The sequence below is a fragment of the Daphnia carinata genome, chromosome 6 (genome assembly GCF_022539665.2).
Source record: "Daphnia carinata strain CSIRO-1 chromosome 6, CSIRO_AGI_Dcar_HiC_V3, whole genome shotgun sequence".
NCBI classification, from domain to species: Eukaryota; Metazoa; Arthropoda; class Branchiopoda; order Diplostraca; family Daphniidae; genus Daphnia; species Daphnia carinata.
The window spans coordinates 6,413,727-6,435,715 of NC_081336.1; the positions used below are offsets into that span (position 1 = coordinate 6,413,727).

At 39.7% G+C, this 21,989-nt stretch overlaps 1 protein-coding gene across 1 annotated transcript; it reads right to left on the minus strand.

Moving 5' to 3' along the window:
- Positions 1-1,173: 1,173 nt before the first annotated feature.
- LOC130702295 (epithelial splicing regulatory protein 1-like) lies at positions 1,174-17,619 on the minus strand. Its single transcript, XM_057523963.2, has 11 exons — positions 17,348-17,619; positions 14,941-15,087; positions 11,967-12,210; positions 7,380-7,484; positions 7,192-7,246; positions 6,746-6,856; positions 5,085-5,260; positions 4,894-4,988; positions 4,605-4,826; positions 4,284-4,517; positions 1,174-3,942 (listed from the first exon to the last, which is right to left on the minus strand). The coding sequence occupies exons 1-11, from the start codon at positions 17,471-17,473 to the stop codon at positions 2,668-2,670; spliced, it is 2,790 nt and encodes a 929-aa protein (XP_057379946.1). The 5' UTR covers positions 17,474-17,619; the 3' UTR covers positions 1,174-2,667.
- Positions 17,620-21,989: the final 4,370 nt, after the last annotated feature.

The following is a 21,989-nucleotide window of genomic DNA, read 5'->3' on the forward strand; positions in this document are numbered from 1 at the left end:
GGTAGTTGATTGTTGACCCTTTGACCACAGCAAAGAAGATTTCAAAAACGAATGTTTCTTAAGTGGTGTGTCAGTGTTTGCGTGTACGTGTGTGTGTAGTGTTCCAAAGTTGTTTCAAAGTGAGAGATCATGTACCTAAAAGGGCCACCGAAATTCTGAACTGTCTACTCTCTACACGTTTTTGCCCAAAATGATTTGTTTTTGCATCACAATTGCCAGTCCTAATGACGTGGAGGAAAGAAAATTCACTACACAACCGAATCCACCAGATGCACATGGAGAGAGGATGTAATTCAGCAATGCGAACTTTAAAGCCCAATTGTTTCCCCCAAATTCACCATCACATTTTGAATGGTTTTTTTTGTTTTAATGGACGGCACAAGCGGACGGTAGACCTGAGGCACCATCTGGAATATCGAGTTTTAAAGCTATGAAGATGATCAAATTAACCGAGGATTTGAAAAAAAAACGACCATCAAATAATGAACTTCGTAAAGCCGACAGGAAAGATATAGGGACAGGGGGAATTTCATGCTTTTGTTATTATTGTAAATTATGTTTTTTGTTTAAATAACGAAATTTTTTAAGGTCTGTGCGGGAGAAAAATATCATCCCTCGATATCTGAATTCGATTTTTCCAGCTGCAAGATGCACAGGAAACAGCTTCAATCGAATTCAAAATCTGGGATATTTTTTTTTTTTTTTTTTTGGGAGGAGGTCAGGGAGCTTAAAAATGAGCGATGATTAAAAAAAATAAATCAAGGGGCAAGGCATCGAATCACCCACAGCAAAAAAAAAACGGAAAATTAAAATTAAGAAAACATTAAATTTAATCAACATCGCACTGCAAAGTTTCCCGAGACGAAAGAAATGGGTCAAAGAAATAATGCCAAATCAAAATACTATGAACCCGTGAAAAAAAACAAAAAAAAACAATAAGCGCAACCAATCCTAATATTATCCGCAAATTCAAAAACGGGGATCGAGGGAAGAAAAATGTGTCCGAATTTTTTTGTTTTCCATGGAAAAAAAAAGGAACCCAGGGTAACACCAGTTTTTGAGAACCCTACAGCCACTGATTAAGTATAAATACGTATCAAGTGCGCTAAACGAAAAAAAACACTGTGTATTATAAATTGAAAAGGGGGAGAGAAAAAAGGATAAAAAAAGGTGTTATGATGATCGTATCTGGTTTAATAGAGAGACTGATTATAATAATAGCAAGCCATACACGCCGTGGTTTCTCTTTGGATCCCAATAGATCTATATAATAAAGGCCACGTCAAGGATAAGGAAAGAAGAAACACAAGTAGGTAACAAAAGAAGGCGAAAAAAAAAAAAAACGGGGAGGAAAAGAAACAAAGGAAATTCGGATCTTCCCTCTCTGCCCTCCCAAATCGTGTTTGTTTTTGTTTGTTTGTTTTATATTTTTAACTTAAAAACAAACAACCAGCACCGTTTCTAATGGACATACAAACGTCTGTATGTGTGTGTGTGTGTGTGTATCTCTCGTGTGTTTGTGCGTAAATGTCCGTGTTTTAGGTAAATTGAGTCACGAAAAAAAAAAAAAAAATCGAAGCATTGGAGAGAGCGAGAGAGTGAAGTGAGAACGGGCACAGAAAAAAAAAAATCAGACCACATAGAATAAAGGTTAGTTTTCAAATAATCAGAAAGTAAAGATAGGACCAAAAAAAAAAAAAAAAAGAGAAAAAATTCATTTGGAACAACACTGCATCAACCCCATCAGTCGTCGTCATCGACGTTAGTATCGACATACTTGGCAAGCTGAAACGAGCGAGGGGGTTAAAAAAAAAAAAATAGAGATAAAGGTCTCCCAAGAATGACTCACAAAGGGGATAAACTCACGAAGAGTGTCGAAAAAAGTGAACGCAAATTTAAAGAGGGATACTTAGAATGGATATAGAGCTATCTGAAATCAACTGGTACACACGAACTCTACAATTGCGTTTTACGTTTGCGCGGCAAACGATAATTTGAAAAAGCTACCGCGAAAAAGGGAGGGCAAAACAAAACGCAAGGCAAGATATTCGGGAATGATGGAACGTTTAAAGACATTTTTTTTTTTTTTTTTTTTTGAAATGAAAAATCACTACGAATCTTGGAATTCCGAATCGAGCTGATGGCTCAACGAAAAAAAAACAAAAGCAAAATGGAATATTTCTGAGAAGAAATAAAGGTGAAGAGAGGATTACGGAATGTTTTTGCGACATAGGACAAGTGAGCCGAGTAAAGAAAAATGGGGCGGGGTATAAGAAATGGATGTTGATGAGTGTTTTTTCTTGTTTTTTTTTGTAAAGGCCACGGGAATTAAGAGGGGAAAATTCAACAACAATGTCAACTCGATAAAGCCCGGCATGCAAAAAAAAATAATAAACGGGTAACCAGACTCGCAAAAAAAAAAAAAAATTATACAAGATCCCATTTTTGATTACCACTACGAATTAAGTCTCCAGGTTTTTTTTTTATCTGCCAAATAATTTCCAAACGACACGCAAAAATTAAGGGAAAAAAAATGGGTGCGCAATGTCAAGAAAAAAAAACAAAAAAAAAAACAAAAAGATGAACCCGTCTATATAAGTCCACGACGAGGAAAACAACGAAAAAAAAAATAGATATATCCAACATGACCCCAAGAATAATAAACTACTACAAAGCAGGATAGATGGAAGAAGGGAAGGTGAGAGAAGAGGAGGAGCCAGCACCTGGACCACCGGCTGCGCCGCCCAAATGCGGTGGCCACTGCCTTTTAGCTGCCGCCGCTGCCGCCGCCATGGCAGCTGCTGCCACGGCTTGAGAAGCGTCGGCGTGTTGTTGTTGTTGTTGGAAAGCTGCTTCCCATGAACGTTTAAATCCGCCACCCAACTGTGTCGAGGCCGGTTGCGCCGGCATACCGGGAAAAAACGAGCCGGCCGCTTTGGCCGCCTGAAGGGCGTTAGCTAAACCGGCCTGATTGTTGCGCGCAAGTTGATTTTGGCCGTGCTGAAGGCCCAGCAAAAATAGCGGATGATGTGGATGATTCAACGAGGGCGGGGCGGCCGATCCACTACTAGCACCAGCGCCATTACTAGTGGCGCCAATCTGGCCGAAATTCAAACCCGGAAAATTGGCGGAAAGCATGGGAAACTGTTGCAAGGCGGCCAACTCTTGTTGTACTGTTAAATTACCCATCCCGAGACCTGCCATCCCGAGGCCGGCCATGCCAAGGCCCAGGTGCGGAAACCCTTGGTGAGAGTTTTGCATAAAAGGAGCGGACCGAACGCCCCCTTGACCGAGTAGACCCAAGCCAGAAGGCGGTGGCTGCTGTTGTTGGGCATTAACAGCGCCGGACGATGACCGGTGCTGGCGATCAACGGAATTTGGGTTAGAATGGCGAGAAGAGAGCGTATAGGTTGGTTGGGTAGGTGGAGGCCGACTTAGTGAAGGATTTGAAGTGGCAGGTGAGGGGGGAGGAGCCAAGCCCATGAGCCAGAGACCCTCCTGTTGTTTGAGTGCGTGAGCGGCCAACTGAGCCTGGACTTGAATCTGGGCAGCCTGAGCTTGCGCCTGGACCTGCTCCTGCATCACCTGCGCTTGAGCCTGTGCCTGGGCTTGCGCTTGCAGGAGCTGGGCCTGAGCGTTGCTCAACGGAGAAGAAGCAGCGGCCGCGGCCGCCACCGCGGCGGCAGCAGCCGCAGCGGGACTGTTGAGCTGGTCCCAGGGCAACATACCGGGAGAGAGCAGAGCCTTTGGAGTCGCCGGAGTCGATGGTAGGGCCAGGCCGCCAGTCAGCACGACGTGCATATCCTCGCCTGAGCACTGGAACACCTCGATGTAGCGCTGCTTCTTGCCGAACACCATGTAGCGGTGGTGACGTTGGTGGGCTGCCTGAAACGAACTCTGCTCAGAGTCCATTTGGATGAAGGCTTCGCCAGATGGTTGACCCTGCAATCGAGCACCACCCGCGTCACACACAATCACCACAAAAAAAAAAAAAAAAAAAAAAAGAAAGATCCAGCGCACAGCCGCCGAGTCAATGACACAACAAAAAGAGGGTCAGGTCAAACTGGAGGATTTCATTTCACCACACATTTGAAAAACAAAAACAAACCCCATCTAAATTTTGTTTTTAGTTCATGTAACTAATGTAGAATCAATGTATACCAAACCAACAAAATTAAAATAAAAAGGACTCAAAAAATATATGATGCCATGAAACCATTCAAAAAAAAAAAATAAAACCCAAAAAATAAATTTAGAAGAAAAATGGAAGTTTTAGCTCTTACCTGGGCGTTGTACACCATGTGAACTCCCTGGTAGACGATGCTCTTGGCATGTTCGCCGAGGAACTCAAGAATGTGTTCCACTTGAGCTTCGTACGGTAAACCACGTAGACGGATACAGTCCTTGCGTGTTCCAGACGTAATCATTTGTTGAGGAAGGAGAGGCATCTGTGGCAATTGCGGAATCAAAGGCGCTTGTGTTTCGTACGTACGCGGATCCATAGACCGATTCAAAACCTAAAACGAGAGAGAAAAATGTACAGTTAGAATTGTTTTTTTCCTTTTTTTTTTCTTGTTTCAATTGTTCCAAGTATCGAATTGTACCTGTTGAACTTCCGCTGTTGTGGACCGGAAGAGTTCGATGTAGCGAGAGCCAATAATGTCACGGTGCTTGGCTAGCGCTTTCGAACCTTCTTCTTCGGTAGCAAACATGACGAAAGCATCACCTGTTGCTCTTCCATCGTGTTTTTTGACAAATAAGACACCAGCATCTCCGTCTAGTACGGTAGAGCCAACATCTTCACCTCCGGATTCGAAAAATTCAACCTAACAAGAGAAACTCGATTTTTGTTAAAGGAACATTTGTATTTTTATTAAAAAGGAAGTTACTTACGACTTGTTTGGCCGTGCAATCGTAGGGTAATCCACGCATGCGCACGATGACTTGACCACTTCTCGATAAAAAGTTTTGTGCTTCATTATTACTACCTTTAAATTGAATAAAAATTCAAAAAAAAAAACAAAAACAAACAAACAAATCGGATTAGGAAGGTGTAATTGAATATGTGAGTTGTGACGTCATACCTCCTGCGACATCGATAAAGTCATCTCCTGTGGCCTTGTAGACTTCGATGTAGCGCGGACCAATGTGATGCTTGTGCCTTTTAAGAGCCATGTCACGATGTTCAGCCGAAACGAACCTGACGAGGGCTTCACCGTTCCGTCTTCCTTGAGCGCTCAAACACAGCGCCACTCCGCCCCTGTTGTGTGTAGGTTGAGGATGAATGTAAGGAGTCGGCATCAGAAAATAACTAGCAGCAGGCAGCATAGCTTCTCTTCTCTTTCTTTTCTTCTTCGACAAATTGAACCAACAACAACAACAACAAAAAATAAATAAAAACTTTCTTCCTTCTATTATTGACAAGGTTAGATGGCGCCAGTCGGCCACACACTTGAATCGAAAGAGATCGGCTATCAACCAATTTCCGCTTTGAAGAAAATCGTCTTTTTTTTTTCGTTCACTGGTGATTTAGACACACAAACAAAACAGGCACGAATGTTACTGCAAACTTTCAGAACTCTCCCCCCCGCCCCCGAAAAATAAAAAATCAAGTGGAAATCCGCATCAAATGGCGAGTGACTTCACGCGGGACACGCACACACACACACACACACGGATTCGGGTCACGTCGTGTTACAATAACGAACGTTAACCACACTTTGGTACGCAAAACTGTATATCAGATATGTTTGCCACTGCACAAAAAACGTACAAAAAAAAGAAAGAAAGAAAGAAAGAAACCGATAGTTCAAAATCACAAGCAACTGCGACCCGGACTGGCAATGCCAACGAACAGAATGACATCTAAGATGTCAAGATGCGGACGATGTGCCATCATCGGCAAGAGGGTGGATAAATATCAGATAAACTTTTCTTCTTTTTTTTTTAGTGCCCGCGAGGATTTCTCTCTCTCTCTCTCTCTCTCTTTCTATCCTTAGATTAGAAATATACACAACGAACTTTGTATCAAAGATGATGGGTCGCGTTCAGCTTCTCTGTGTTCTAATCAGTCGCATACCCCGCCCCCCAAAAAAAAGGAGCTCAAACTCCCACTTTTGCCCATCATTTTTTTTTTTTTTTTGGGGGGGGGGGCTGCTGCTGCTGCAACTAACTCAAATGTCCAGCTTCGGAAACCTGCTTCTTCAAGTCATTTTTTTGTGTGTTTTTTTTTAATCTTATCTCTTGTGCAGGCTTAGAGAAAACCACCCCCCCCCCCCCCAAAAAAAAAAAACTAACATATATACAATGACAACTAAACAAACTGCCCATCGTACAAATAAAGAAAAAACGAAAGAAATCAAATAATGGGCTGTCCACTATGAGAAAGGAAAAAAAACGAAATTTTCGATGTGGTGTGTGTTGTCGAGCTGCGTGTGTGTGTGCTCGTATCGTTCTTTCAGTGGCGTATCGTCTTTCAGTAACCCCCAACTTGACCGGAAGCAAAGCCAAGCAAAAATTGTTGGAAAAAGAAGGGCATTTCTTGCACACGTCAGCTTTCACCCAAACATGGTTGATGAACTTTCTCCCCTTTTGGCAACAACAAAAACAGCCTGCAACTACAACACACGATCTCGTGTTTTGTTTTTCTGTAAATGGCGTGCACCGTCAGCACGACTGATAAAGAACTTATCGTCTAAAAACGTAACTCAATATTTCAAAAGGGAAAAATGAAGAGATGAATTACCTAGCAACGTTGAGACCGCGGAAGAATCGTGCGATATCCTGATCCGATGACTGCCAAGGTAGACCACGTGCTCGTACTACTGTGTTGCTGTCCACCTCTTCATCTTTCGAACTGAAAGAAAGAGTGGACTATTAGTTGAAATCACCAAAATAATGAACGATATCAATGCGAGCTCGAGTGATATTTAAATCCCGTCGAGAAGTCTCGAATGTGAGTGACAGTTTTAGAGCTTTTCCACACAGTCGACATGACGCCGATAGCAAACAACCCACAAAAAAAAAAAGGCCAAACGCAATGAAGAGCATACAGAGCACTGTTATCAGCTTATCAGCCAGCCAAAGGCTAAACCAACATGAAACACAAAACAACTCGTTGTTCGACAACTATTGATTCGAAATAATGAGAATGCACACACAAAAAAAAAAAAAAAAAATTGAAACACTCACCAAATGCCTGGTTCCAATCGCAAGTGGATCGTTTCTGGATTGTCGAACTTGTGACCTGTTGGCGAGTCCAAATGCGAACGATAAAATGGCGGCCACAGATTTTTAGAGAAAAATGGCAATTAAATCACGAACAAAAAGATGAGGTGTGTTGTACTAGCACGAGCAACACACAATATGAGATTGTGTACCTTCTTTTAGGAGTCGTTGCAGAATGCGGCCCATATCTTGCGCCTCTCTCCTCGTGGCATTCTGCTGAACTACACTAGCTGGTTCTTCCGGCTCCAAATTCAGATCTAAAACAAATATTATATAAATAAGTTTGTTTTTTTTTTCAATCAAACAAAAGGCCACATCACAAACACCCGTTTTTTTTTTGTTTGCCTACAAAACCCATACGTTTAAGAAAAAAACTCGGTTTTGAAACACAAATCCTGAAGAAAAAGGGCAATTTTCATCCACGGGTTTGATAAGAACGTCTCAAGTAACCCGCGTCCAGACACCAATTCCAAAAAGAGAGCAACCGGCCAGCAGTTTTTTTTTTTTGTTTTGTTTTTCCCTTTGCTTTTTTACGAATGGGGGAGGAGAGGGGGGGAGGGAGAGCAAAGTGAAGAGCCATAATTCGCATCCAGCTGTATACCACTTGTTGCCAGCCCCTTCCTTTCGTCTCCATTTTCTCAAAGGCATGTTGGTGATGAGAGAATGGCAGACGTGCTCGCGTTCACACAATCTTATTCAATTCATTTTTAAGTAACATCACAAATCACTCGGTTGCAGTGAAAAATTGCGTGTTACAAGACACAAGAAAGAATCAGAAAAATGGGGAGTTGGGGAACGTATCATTTTTCTCTCTCTCTCTCTCTCTCTTCCTCTCCCTCTTTTCCCTCGCCTGAATCAAGGCCGTCCCCCTACACGAGTGACTGAAGTGACCGGCTTTGAATTACACCCGCGTTTGGCGCCATCTGTGGTTGTGGCGTCGATAGACGAGGTTAAACGAAACAAAACAAAAATGATTACAAATAGAAAAAACCATGCATGAGAAAAATGAACAAGTCTTTTAACCCCAACCATTAATTTTATCGAAATATTTGTGTTTGGCTTCTTTTCAATCAAGATAACATGTTCTTCGCGTTTCGAATTCGTATTCAAAGCGGATGCAGAAAAGCTGAGATCATCAATTCACGTTTTTATCTAGGAATACAAATCTTTTTTGTTATAAAATTTTTTTTCTTTTCCCAATGGTGAAGAGTTTGTCTTGAATAGAAGAGCTTTTCGAAAAACTAAATGGGGATAATTTTCATTAGGCTTTCCCATTAGAAATATGTCAACGCCATCTAGTCGCAGTGACAAGAACTAAAACGGGGGAGTCCCATTTTTTTTAATGACCGAAATGAAAATACTTTAAAAGTGTGACTCGACAAAACCGGGAGCAGAAAAAAAAGATACGTAAGAGGGTGCGACACGGATTGAATAACAAAATCGAAGCTTTTTTCTTGCACAAGCGAAGAAACGTGGTCGACTCATTAAAAAAGGGAATGAAAGGGGGAAAAAGGCCCGCTCGTTACCGGACATACCGAACTCTTGTCCTAAAAAGTTAATAGCTGTCTTTTTTGGGAGTGGACTTTTTCCGTTTATCGACAACTAACTGTCTCTGACATTTCTTTTTTTTTTTTCTAGCATTAAAAATACAGGAAATGTTTGTATTTTTACCTCGCGGAAAACGGTAGCATTTCCGCGGTCATAGCAAACAAAACAAACCTGAAAAGATAAACAAGAGAGGGGCTCCAAACAAAAAAAAAGAATTGAAATTCCATGCGGGACTGATGGCACGACATAAGGGTATCTGTTCTGAATAACCGGCATTGCTAACAACCCTCTTCATGATTTCTATTCCTTTTTTTTTTTTTTTTTTTTTTTTTTAAATATTTGTCCTTACAATCGTACCCGTTAACCGAAGGTTGGAAATACGGGACCGATCAATGGCTCTATTGGAGGAAACCCTTGTACATTTGTACACAGCACATTAAACGCCAGTTGCGTCAGAGACTGAGAAACTTTTAACACCACCATCAAAAAAGAACGAAGGAAAGAAACAAAAAAAACATGACACTGCCACAAGAATTTAAACGAGCGGGTACTTAATTTTTGAAAAATTTCTTCACGATATTTCGGCGGGAGAAACGAGAATATTTACAGAAAAATTAATATATATACAAAAAATATTTCCATGAAAACGTAATGGAACGCAGAAAATGTCGATGTTCGTTAAAACAAAAAAATGGGTTAGAGTCTGATTCTCGCATTTTTATCTCCGAGCTAAAAGTAAGACAACCTTCGGTGTAGTTAGAAAACCGCATCTACCCTCATTTCGAATCCCATTATGATCGATTCTTTTTTTCGTGTGCAAGAGACTCGGCAAAGCGTTCAACCACAACATGTTGGTTCCAGCAAGTACCTGCAGGTTTCCCACCATTTTTTTTTATTATTTTAACTTCCATCTTGCCTTTCGCGACATCAAATGAAGGCTAACACAATAGAAAATACGTTGACCTTTTTCTTTTATATCAAATTGCTTCGTCATTGCCAACGATGCGCTTAAGTCTTTTTTATCACGGTGTTTCCCCTTCAATCACGAAAGAAAAAGAAAAAAAAAGGCGCAAGACCAGTAAACAAAAAAAAGAAATAATATTTTCGTGAAGAAGATGGGCTTTTTAGAAGCCCTTGAGAAGGAAATGGAAATTTTTTATGATGATTCCAACGGAAAAAGGCCGGGAGGTAGAGAAAATATACAAGAAAACAAGTTTCTCGTGTGTGTGTGTGTATGATGAATATCACGAGGACTAGATGTTGGGTAAAAAAAAAAAAAAAAAATGCAACGAAGCATGTCTCCCAGCCAAAGGAAAAAGAAGAAGGTGAGAAGCTTCCCTGGAATGGGAACTTTGCCGGCAGCGTAGGGAAAAACCCAAGCAAAAAAAAAAAAAAGGAAATTATTTATAAAGGTATATATTTTTAAAAAAATATATATATATATCCCTTCAGGGTGGATGGCCATATTCGACTGTTCCAGAAGACAATTTATCCACCAACAACAATGTTTCTGCCATTCTATTTACGAACAAGGTCGTCCGGTGCCAATCTTAGCTATGAAAATGGCATCGACAGCGAACGATTGCCGAAAGTAATACATCAACAATTGGCTCGTTTTAAATCACGTTTAAAAAAAAAGAAGCCTCTTCTTCCTTTCATTTAATAGCTTCAAAAAAAAAAAAAAAAAAAAAAGGAAATAAAAGCTGACTAGTCGATTTAACTGTCGAGATATAGAGGATGACTAAGAAAAATGGAACACAAAAGATACCCAACAAACTCAAACGGAATCAAAAGAAGAAAAGTCTTGTTTTTCTTTTCCAAAGCAGGTGAGTTGAATAAGCTTGAAAAAGAGAAGGGAGAGCCGTGGGGTAAGCGAATAAGGTCCTTGGAAAAGTTTGTTCTTTTTTTTTTCTACCTTTCCTTTTATCCTGTCTTTCTCTTTTACCGAGAAGAAGGAAAGAAACCGTTGGAACGCCAACTAAGGAGAAGGAATACCTGGAAAATAAAAAGGTGGGGGGGGGGGGGGGAGACAACAATTGTCCACCGTCTTTTTAATTTTTTTTTTCTCTTCTAATTGGCTTGTAAAAAGAAGGAAAAAACGCAATTTAAAGAGCTAAACGTGGTTGAGCGACAATTTATTTCGGGATATTTTATGAGCGAACGGCTTCTGACAGAACCACTGAGCCATTGGTGCAATCAATGGATTGCTTCCGTCACGCGCCAATGTTTTTCTCTTCACGTTGAGTTGATAGATTTCTCGGGAATTTCCACTGGAGAAATATATAATATATAAACATCGTTCGGCACAAATAAAAATGAGCTATCTATCGCCATCAAAGTAGAATCACGTAGCCAAGGTCAGATATCGTGTTTTTGTTTTCTTCCCAAATAAAGGTGATTTGAACAATCACCAAATTCTTATGGTAACCCGTTCGGGAATTTTACACACACACAAAAAAAAAGGGAACGATGAACCCCCTAAAAAAGAAATGCCAAACCGGATTGTTAAAAAAGAAGGGAGTGTAGATCTAGGCGTTGCCCGGATCTACAGCAATAGTTAACCCCCCACTCACACACACACACACACGCACTCCAAAGTACGAAAGAAAACACGTTCCTCTTTTTCTTTCTTTTAATAAATGAATAATCGTTGATAATTATCATCGACGAGCTTTTACGTTTCTCAATTCGAGGATGTGGTTTCGTAATTGTGAAATGCCATTAGAAAGTTAATATCGGTTTTATTCATCAATTCGTTTTTCTTCCAACCCTCCGTTTTCTCTCCCTTCGATACAATTCGCTTTTGCTTGCGCAAAAACGTCGTGCATCGAGGTTACCTTGCATAGATCGCCTTCGGCCATGAGGCCACACCCTTAACACCCGACCGCAGCGTGCGTCCTCCATCACCCCCTCCCCCCCCCCCCCATTCTTTATTATTTTCTTTCTCTCTGTCCCACCTTCATCCGGTGACTTTCGAAAACTGAAAGAATGAAAGAAAAAAAAAAAAGACATTTTCCCATCCCCTTGTAGACTATGTCTTCGTGACTCTTTGAAAAAAAAATTTTTTACAAATGTTTTAATTTTCACCTTGAACTTGGAAGAAAAAAAAGGGCCTGCGATTTTCTATAATCGCAGGCGGGAGAGAAAAAAGAAAATCAGTTTGAAATAAAAAAAAATAAAAATAAACTTACAGTTTATCATGTCTTGAATGGAGTTGATTTCAGGCGCGTTCGGAAAGGCTTTTCGGAACTCTTTGCGCAAGTCGTAAAAATGGCCAAAAATGGCCGGTGGATCGGCGATGCCTTTCGAGCACGTCTCGGGCAATAAACATTGGCGCAAAGGGAGTTGGCCGTCCGTCACGATCACGACGTTGGCCGCATGGCTGGCCGGTTTCTGGTCCACTTCGGTCGACACTTTCTGCAGAAAACTGTCCACCTGAAAAAAAGAAAGAAAGAACGAAAGTCATGAAAAAGAGTCTATGCGTTCAATGAACCTGCTTTGCACGATTGAACACAACTACCCCATTCGTGTTTATATACATTTAAAAAAAAAATAGTTGGTACGCAAAAAAAAAAAAAAAAAAAAAAAAGTAAAACAGACAGGCCTCGTTTCCAAAACGCCACGTGCACGCTTAGAGACATCTTTCAAACCTTGGAGCTCTCTCGGTCCCGAATTACAAGCAAGAAAAACTTTCACTTTTATTAGATTGCCCAGTGGGTTTTTCTTTTCTTCATCGGCATGACGGTCGATGGCCTCCCTATTTTTTTTTATGTTTTTCTCCCCCTTTTTTTTTTTTTTTTTTTTTTTTTAAATAGTATGTCCTTCATGTTAGGCTATGAAAATCTGACTACTGTCTCATCGGCCTTCTTCATGATCTTTCTGGCAGTCTATCCATCAGCGGTCGACGTGTTTCCCCTCTAAGGGCTGAACTCAATATCGGAAACTTCAAAAATAAAAAAGAACATCTCATTATCGCATGGCGTATACCAATCATTTTTTTCTCAAAAAAAAAAAAAAGTTAAACCTCCGAGATAACAATAAAAAAATCATATGCATTTGGACGGGCACGTTTTCTCCGTCATGAATCGAGAAAGTCGGCCAGTCTTTTGAGACGTAACACGTGCAGCATATCCCTCCTATTCAAAATAAATGATAGGTGTGTTCCAAAATACTTGGAAACATAATAAACAGTGAAAAATGAAAAAGAAAAAATTGGTTTAGAAAAGAATTAGGGACCTATCAGTCATGTGCGCCATTTCACCCAAATGTTTTGAAAACCTCATTACCATTTCACGATCGCATTTCCCCTTCTTTTCATTGAACGGTAATTGAACAGGACTAGTTCTTTTTTTTTTAAGGAAAGGGGGATCGTGTACAAACCGAAAATAAAAGTAAGGGAGGAGGGGGGACAACAAATTTTCGACGTATGTGGCCGTAGCATTAAAAAAATTACAACCGCGCCAGGAAGTGGTCACAATAGATTTCCTTGTGCCATCGGCGTGTCAACCATTCACGTTTCTTTTTGGAGGAAGGGAAAAAAAAAAAACCAGCCATTCATATATTTAAAAAAAAAATCGATATAAATATTGTTTTGTGTTGTTGATTCAACTAAATTGAACGATCGAGATATTCAGATGTGAAAACGATACCAGAATGTTGGTGTGATGCATCTGGTGCCAACAGATTCACGCAACAGGCCGACTATCACACACCTGTTCACATACGTCCACACGAGCAAAAGGGGGGAGAAGGATAAAGAGTTTGGTAAACATTAATTCAATAGTTCACCTGCTGCACAGCCAACTGTATTTACCTCTTCTCTCCCTTTCTATGCTTTTGAAGTTGAAACAGATCCTAACAAAAAAAAAATGAGTCCAACTTTTATGTTCACCCCTTTTGACGTCAACGCCATGTTTCCATTAGCGAGGGTTTTTTTTATATATTTTAGGTTAGCAGAGATCGTAAAAAAAAAATATGAAAATAACAATTCGCCATCATAATGCTTCAGGGTTTTCATTTTGTACTTCCCCCTCCCGTGCAATTGTTCTTTTTTCGCTATTATAAATTTTTCCTTGTGCACAATTTTTTTTTTTTTTTAAACCATCTGGCGTGTCTGACTAAATCGTTACAAAGAGAAAGAAAAAAAAAAAAAAAAAGCTCCCGTGGCTAACCAATCTAACATTTACGCCGGGACGTGTACAGTGAGAATGACTTTTTGCCTCTTCATATTCTCCCTTTTTTTTTTTTTGCCTTTCCCCTTTGCACGCATCAGAAAAGGTCGAGCACAACGGATACATGATGTTTCGGTGGCGGCGTGAATCGGTAAGTTTCGGTGTGTTTTGCTTCGTGTATTATTGGGTACGTATGTGTTTAGCTACCAAAAACTGAATAAAAACCTTGAAGCTGAATTTTTTTTCTTTCTTTCTAATCTTTTTCTAATGATAATTTTAAAAGAAAAAGACTCGAAGCGAAATGCCAAGTGAGATGGAAGAAGAATGACGGGATGACGGTTGCCTCGAGGTTCGTAAGAGAAGAAAGAATTAAAATGCATCATGATTATAATTTTTTTTTTTTTTTTGAAAATACGAGGCTGCTCAAAACAGTTCTTCTCTTTCGAAAGTACTAAAATCATCAACTACTGGAACACAATTTACGGTTTGCGTTCACGACAGGGGGGTTTGACGCACGATTCTCTTATAACTCGATGAATTTCTAATTCAATCATTTCTTTAACTTGCAGCGTGAAACGAGTTGAACGTCGATCGTTTTACATTCGCTATCGGTTTACCCTTTTTCTCGTACTCAGTTAAAAGAGGTGAGTAATTTAACTGTCGACCGACTAGACCAAGAAAAAAGACGATGTGCATCCATTACAAATACGATACGCTCGTCTTTCCTGTTTTCGTTTTTTAAAATAAATGTTGGCGGCCTGGAACGATGCCGACTTCCATAAAACCTTGTTTTTCTTTAAAGAAATTTTTCGTGTGTTGTGTCTTCCAAAGCGGTACGTATCGACACCGTCAAACCGGGGAGAGTTTTCGGACAGCGCATGCGTCAAAGTCACCCAACAGGTTTTCGTTTTTGGATAGGGGATGGTTCAAAAATAAAATTCCAGCCTTTTTCTTTTTTGTGTGTGTGTGTGTTTTGGGTTGTTGTGCTGCTTACCTGAGACAGAACTTGTTCCAGTGAGTTGCCTTTCGTACGGATGAGTTCCTCAGAGAGACCCATTTCTTCTCTGGCTTGTTCAGAAAGGACATTCTCGTTGATATCAGCCGAACGCGGTTTAACCCAGTAGTCTTGCACGGTCACCACCTGTGAACAAGAGAAAAAGAGAAAAAAAAATGAGTATATATGAACGACCTGGTCACTGAATCTGTAGCAACTTGAGCGTGATTAAAACCAATAAAAAACAATTGAATCTCAGCGGTTTGTCATTAGCAACGGTATTTCCAAAGAGAAAATCCTCGACGACCGTGGTAGAGATACACACACACACACAAGAAATGCCACCCAGATAGTGCGCAAACTAAAGCAACCACATTGGACACACAGAGAAAATCATAAAACGAGTGAAGGTCGCATTCTTTTGCACGACAATATTCTCATAGATATATATTTTTTTTTTATGTATATCTCAAGCCGCAAGGTAATTAAAGGTAGCCCCGGTTTCCAGCGGCCTTGAAGACCGCCGTTATGTGTGATAGCTCAATGTTTCCTCGTCTATTTTTTTTTCTTCTTAAACATGAAATATAAAAAACAAAAATTGTTTTGTTTTCGTTCTCATACAGGCTAGATGACGTCATTGGCGGAAGACGAACGAGCTCAATGGAAGACAAAAGAGTGCCAAGCACCAGACCATAGCGAGGTCGAAATCGTGTTGCATCTGTGCGACCTCTTACACGTTGAGCGAACAAATGTACCGTTAGCTTATGATCGAAAATGACGTCCTAATCGAAATGCACGATCCCGTGTGTGCCTTTTATTGTCGAAAACCCACACACACACGGTAAGTGTAATTTTATTATTTATTTTTTTTTTACAAGGGTAGCTAAAGCCATTTTTGTTTTTATTCTATAAAAAAAAATTGTTTTACCCCAAAACAATAGGTGAATAAAAAAAAACAAGTGAGGAAAATTGTTGTCTCTGTGTGTAAACGCAATTTCGGTGTGAAAAATAGCGCTCAACAGCTGAGGTAAAGGACTTTCTAAAAAAGAATACGCCGCCGAGAATAAAAGAAAACTCGTCACACCGGCAAACAATTGAAAACACGGGTCAGTCAACCCTGAGTTGGTGCTATTAAGCTACAAAAAAAAATAAGGAAAAACAAATGGAAATAAATGAGACCAAAAATTGTACAAGAACTTGTCTCTTCCTTATTGAATTTCTATTAGAACTAGCGACTGTTGGTCATCAACGAAAAAGGGGTACAAAGACAATTCCAAAATCGATGAAAAGTCGATGGTACTTAAAAAAAAATTAACCTGTTCAACGAAAAAACAAAAAAAACAGATGATAAATTTTGTTCTCTTGATTTTTTCTGTTTGTTCTAAACGGGAAAAAACCTGTCGCACTTCGAAAAGAAAAGGCCTTTTGGTTGTTGGGGGAAATACAATCCCATAAAAGGTGACGAATCAACTTTTGGGTTGGCTAGCAACATGAGATTTAAATAATACGACTTCACTATCAATGCGACGCGTTGAAATTACTCACCAGTTTTTTTTTGTTTTTTTCAATCAACACACAGTTAACGCTGTGAAGCAAAAAGAAATTGTTCTTAAGTGAACGTGATGTATCAGGAATTAAAACAAAAAATCAGGTATACGTTCTTCTAAACGAACTTGTTCATTGCGTCAATAAGATTCCCATGGATTTGTAAAGCTAAGATTAGAGTGTGTGTTCATGATAATACATTGGGACTTAGCGTTGACGTATGATTTTACGAGCAAACTCCTGACTGTCGCCTACGAAAATGATAAGGGCAAACGTTACGTACCTTAAATGTATACATCTACTATCAACGAGTAGGACTTGAAAAAAAAGGAAGGGACACGAAATCCTGTACCTAAATACACATCAGTGAACCATATATCAACACAACGGCCTTTTCTTTTTGGTACCTATCTTCTGTAGCCTACTAACTCTAACCAAGTCAATATTGAAGGAGACCACCATTTTTTCTTAAAACTTCTTTTTGTGTGTTTGTCTGAAATGTTTGTCTCTAGACCAAACGGTTGGTTCAACATTCGCTCAACCGAACAGGAAAAAAAAAGGAAAGAGCTCCAGAGAGACGGGGGAGAAAGAAAAACAGGTGGTCACGACACTAGGGCGCCATCTTGGATTCAAGTGCTTCAGTGCAACAGGTAAGAAGAAAGGCATTCCATCTAGTTTGGTGTTTCGTTAAGTTTCAAAGTGAGAGGCGAAATGATAAGAAAACTTACGGGGCTTTAGAGAGTGGCAATTCTTTCTTATCATAGTTTTCAAAATACTTCTAGTAAACACAAATTACCAGCACCAAGGTGAACAAAAAGCAGTACCAAACAAACAAAAAAAATGGCTTGTTGTAATTGTTTACCTGATTGGTTTGAATGTTGATGACGACCAGGCAGATGAGAACAATTTCTTCTTCGTCGGAACCGAGTAAAGGGCCATTAAGACCGGCTGTGGCCAGGTGAAGCACGCTCAAATACGTCGTCGCCATAGCCACAGATTATCTTCTTATTCTTTGGTGTTAGAGTTAAGTTGGCTAATAGGATTTTTTTTGTTGTTGGGGGGCGAAAAAAGTGTGGTCAAAAACTAAAGTCCCGTTGCAACGTTGGTGGTGCGAATTTTGTGTTCACCCTTCGATGGATAACGATCACGTTGATTTGTTGTTTTTTTTTTACGTTCCAAAACACGACACACAACAGCAAAGCTAATAGACATACGACCTAAACGATTCTAAACCGGCTCCAAGAAGAAGACCGGACAAGAATGAAAAATAGAAACGAATTTTCGACAGACAAAAAGATCTTCAGTCCAGGTGGTTTGAGATTATAAATGGCGTACGGTTCAGCTTGGCAGAGAGTATTTCTTTTTGTTGTGTCGCTTTTTTTGTGCTTCTTTTTAGTTTCCCGAACGTGTCGAAGGATGGTACTTTTGCCGAGTTTGGGAGAACTTGGGAGCAACACGATATAAAACGAACAACATCCACGAGTAGCAAGAACAAAACTGAAGAATTACCCCCCCAATAAAAATAGGAATACCACAGAGCGAAATAGGTAAGATATAATAACAAACAACCCCCAAGAAAACCACCACACAACTATACAGCCACACCTGAGTTAGATGACAGCCCCCAGTACACTGACTGAACTGAGAAAGCTCCACAGGTTTATTTTCCGGGGTTGGGTTCTTTTGCCACACAGGTAAAAAAAAAAACTAAAGTGCATGAATTAGCCGCTAGATGGAGAATAAAAATTTCACATTTTTATAACATCTGGCAATGCTGCTTTTGCCGTTCTCCCTACTGATATTGTTTGTTATTTTTGCTTCATTTACGTGATTTAGCCTTTTTTTTTATTGAGTCATGGCTGATCAGATACGATAACCTCAAAATACGAAGCAAGGGTAAATAAAAAAAGTGACGACAAGCTTCTCGTATGAAACAATTTATTCATCTGGGCCATCGATGCAAAATGCAATAGTATCAAGGATGATCTTCCAGCTTGACAAGCCACGTTTCAGGGGTTCCCCCTTTCACCAACGGCACGACCTCGGGTTGGATTTTGGTCATTCCTCTTAAGCTTTTTATTTTATTTCCAGGCGTTGGTCACATTCCGATTTGATAGACCCTGCATCTGAGGACACACATGAAAACAACTCTGAATCCTAATCATTTCCCAAGGGTGAAATGAACCCCCAGTTTGGAAACACAAAGTATATCCACTGATGATATTCCGTGGAGCTTTGGCGTAGGAGAATATCAGCCAACAGCTGGAGGCTCTTTCTGTTGATGTTTATATGTATACCCTTTCGCTCCTTCGTCTACTTTCAACTACCTTCATTTCGTACGTTTGCTTTTCTTTCGCTTCGTTTACCTGTGCACGTCATTTCACCATTCAGGTTTGTCTGCGGTTTCATCACCCGACGTCCTCCGTCGGATGACCCGAATTCGAGAACATTCTTCACGTGATACCGTTATTCTCCTATTAACAAAAAGAAACAGCTTGCATCTAATGAGTATTTTAAGTTAGCAACAGGGCTTCTGCAAAAATCCCAACAGTTAAGAAATGAAGCATTTTCCGGTTCGGCGATTTGCATCTTCTTTCCATTGGTGGAAGTTGATTGAACCACTAAGCGCGTGCTACGTGGCAATGATTTTGATTCGGTTCCCACGATGTTTTTTTTCTTTTTGCGTTCAAATCAATTCAAGTTTTTTTTCTACTTTTTTGTTATGCTTTTGTTTAGTATATGCCGGTGGTATAACAGAAATTGCGCTTCACTGGTCAAGACAACTAGATTCACAGGCGACTGGGCGAATCAATGTTCATGATTTCTATTAAAAAGCTTGGAGCAAATTCTCGACCTTGACCTTGACAAGTTGCTGAGAGGAAGAGCGGACATCCTTTCCCTTCTGTCTCTCAGAGAATGGTAGGGAAAAAAGGAAAGGCAAAGTCAACATCAGAAATGACAATCACTTTTTTTTTTATTTTACAAGAAAATGTGTACCAGCCATCATGGCGGACAGAGTTCTCTGACTACCTCCCCAAAGAATAGCCCCCTCCTTTTTCTTTCCTATTTTGTTTTCCTTGAGACGGCCTATCGAGACTCATAGGTTTTCCAGCCTTCGAGTTTCAATGGAATTACACACGTCTTCTCTCTTGCTAAAGAGATTTTTATCGTGATTCTTTTCCTGGAACTCAATGTCTGTACAGCAATTTTTTTGTGGGTTTGTGGGACCTTTTTCGATTAATATTCCAAGAACCAAAGGGCATATCTTTAAAAATGTCTTTACCAATATTCGTTTTTTCCTATTTATTTGGTTTGTTTTTATGAAATACACATATTTTTTGCAAACGAATTCAGACTTTAGAAAATTAAAGGAGTTTTCGAATTGGGCGATGTGGTTTGACAGCATTTAAACAAAATGGCGAGCTTTATCTTTTCTGCAAGGGAATGTCTGCTAATGATGACCATCCTGCTGAAAGCACTTTTATTGAGAAACAGAGAACTCTTCTCGTAAAATTCTCATTAATCTGAAATGTCGTAATTAAGCTCGCATTTATTGATTACCAGCCGTCAACCTACATGTGGCACTTGTCTAGAACCGGGCTGAATTGGTAATGTCTGTCATTCAGTAATGGAGTCTCCATTACTTAGATCAGTCTGCTATCTTCCATGCTCAGACCACTTAAACAATGGAAAGAGTAATCGTCTTCTTTTGATATTATTGATGAGGTTCAAAATATTTTCATTTTTAATACTTCTGTGGGAAGAAAATCATCATAAAAACACAACCATTAAAATGTAGGGTTTAGTCTCTTTCAAATTATGGAGGCAACACTGCACTGACGTGAAAACTACAAGGCCAATGCCCTTGTTTACTTCTTCTAAAAGCAGTTTGGCTTTGTAATGACATGCTTACCCCATTTTGTAAAAAGGCTAGTCAAATTAAAGTAGGTACATTTCAAAATTTGAATGTTTCTTTGGTTTGCTAATCGTATTTATATGTTCTAAAACAAGCTTTACAATGGAACCCACATATAGAACGTATAGGACGGTAGCGAGACAAAACACTAAAACCAACGAGTTATGAATATAATCCAAACGCAAGGAAGTTCTTTCATATCCGTTACTTTGTTTGTGGTCAGAAAGAGTAAAAGTCAACATGAATTACAGGCATAGAGCTGACAGCGTTGGAAAATGAGCCCCTATTTTATTGTCCAGTTTCTTCCGCTTCTTCGGGAATCCCATTCGTCTGCTATATTTACGAAAACAATAACTCAAAAGAGAAGGAAAACAACTTACCTGTGGTGAAGGCTCATTTTTCATTTCTCCTTGGTTCCACACATGCTCACACAGACCATCTCGTGAGCAACGCACGAACAAGAAGTTGGGTTGGAGTTTGGTGCCCGAACGATTTCTATTGCCATCCCGTTTCAGCAGATTTGTACGTGCGATCCACAAATTTTTATTAGTTTATACCTAAATTGTCTTCTGGTTTTATGACCCAGTGAGTCATCGTTGGCAGATAACAGTGGGTAGTTGTTTAAAAATTGATTAAATGAATGTTTAACAACCATTTGACAATGCAGATTTATATATGGCTAGAATCAATTATCCTTCAGTTGGCTACGAACAAATTGCTAGCTGAAATGTCACCCACTGCCTTTTCCAATAAAAAAATTTACGTTTATGGACCTCTTAAATGATAAAAATAATTTCTCATTACAGTTATCTTACTTTTTTGCCAATTTTGAATTATAAGCCATTACATAATTATCTAGCATATTACTGCTTTAAATGTTGCCTCATGCTCAGCCTAAAATGTACGCATTTGAACGCCAATGCAAAAAAAAAAACAACAATTGGTAACGGTGATTCGAAGAATAATTAAACGAACTAATTGGTGTTCTCTCTCGCGTGCGTAGGATACCTTCAGCGTAATTTATTTGTAACGTGCTGTTTTCATACTACGTTAAGTTCACCTCTGAGCCAAACAAAAGCTGACCTACTTTGCGCTCGGCTTACGGTACACAATTTGAACCTCTAGCCTCCATTTGTTCAACGCTGTGTCCGTTAAGTAAAGTAAAGGTTTACCGCATACGGTATGACTCCTGCCTAGAAATATATAAATAAAAAAACATATTTCCTCGTTGTCTTTTGAAATATCCTAACCGCGGTTATTTAGAAACTTTGGAATTTGGGAAAGTACGGCTATGTAGTAAGAGTAGTCGGCCTGTACCATTTTCGATTGAAACTTGCGCGTGTTTCTTTTTTACATACGATTTCGTCCACTAACTTTGCAATTCCTCTGGCAACCTGATAAGTCTACTCCACTCCAGTTTAACAGGTTTTTCTACTTTTTAATAGAGAAACAGCACATGCTGCTTACTCCCGTTTCTTGGCCTCAAAAGAAAGAAATGAGCAACCGAAACCGAGCGATTAAAACTCACAACAGGATTTTTTTGTTTCGTTTTTCTTTTTCAGGACAAATTCTGGCGTTCTAAAAAGAT

Coding starts and splice junctions, on each gene's coding strand:
- LOC130702295 (XM_057523963.2), bottom strand. CDS start 17,473: ATGGCGACGACGTATTTGAGCGTGCTTCACCTGGCCACAGCCGGTCTT. Junction 7,247..7,379: donor GCAACGACTCCTAAAAGAAG/GTACACAATCTC, acceptor ACTCGCCAACAG/GTCACAAGTTCGACAATCCA. Junction 5,261..6,745: donor CGCGGTCTCAACGTTGCTAG/GTAATTCATCTC, acceptor TACACACAACAG/GGGCGGAGTGGCGCTGTGTT.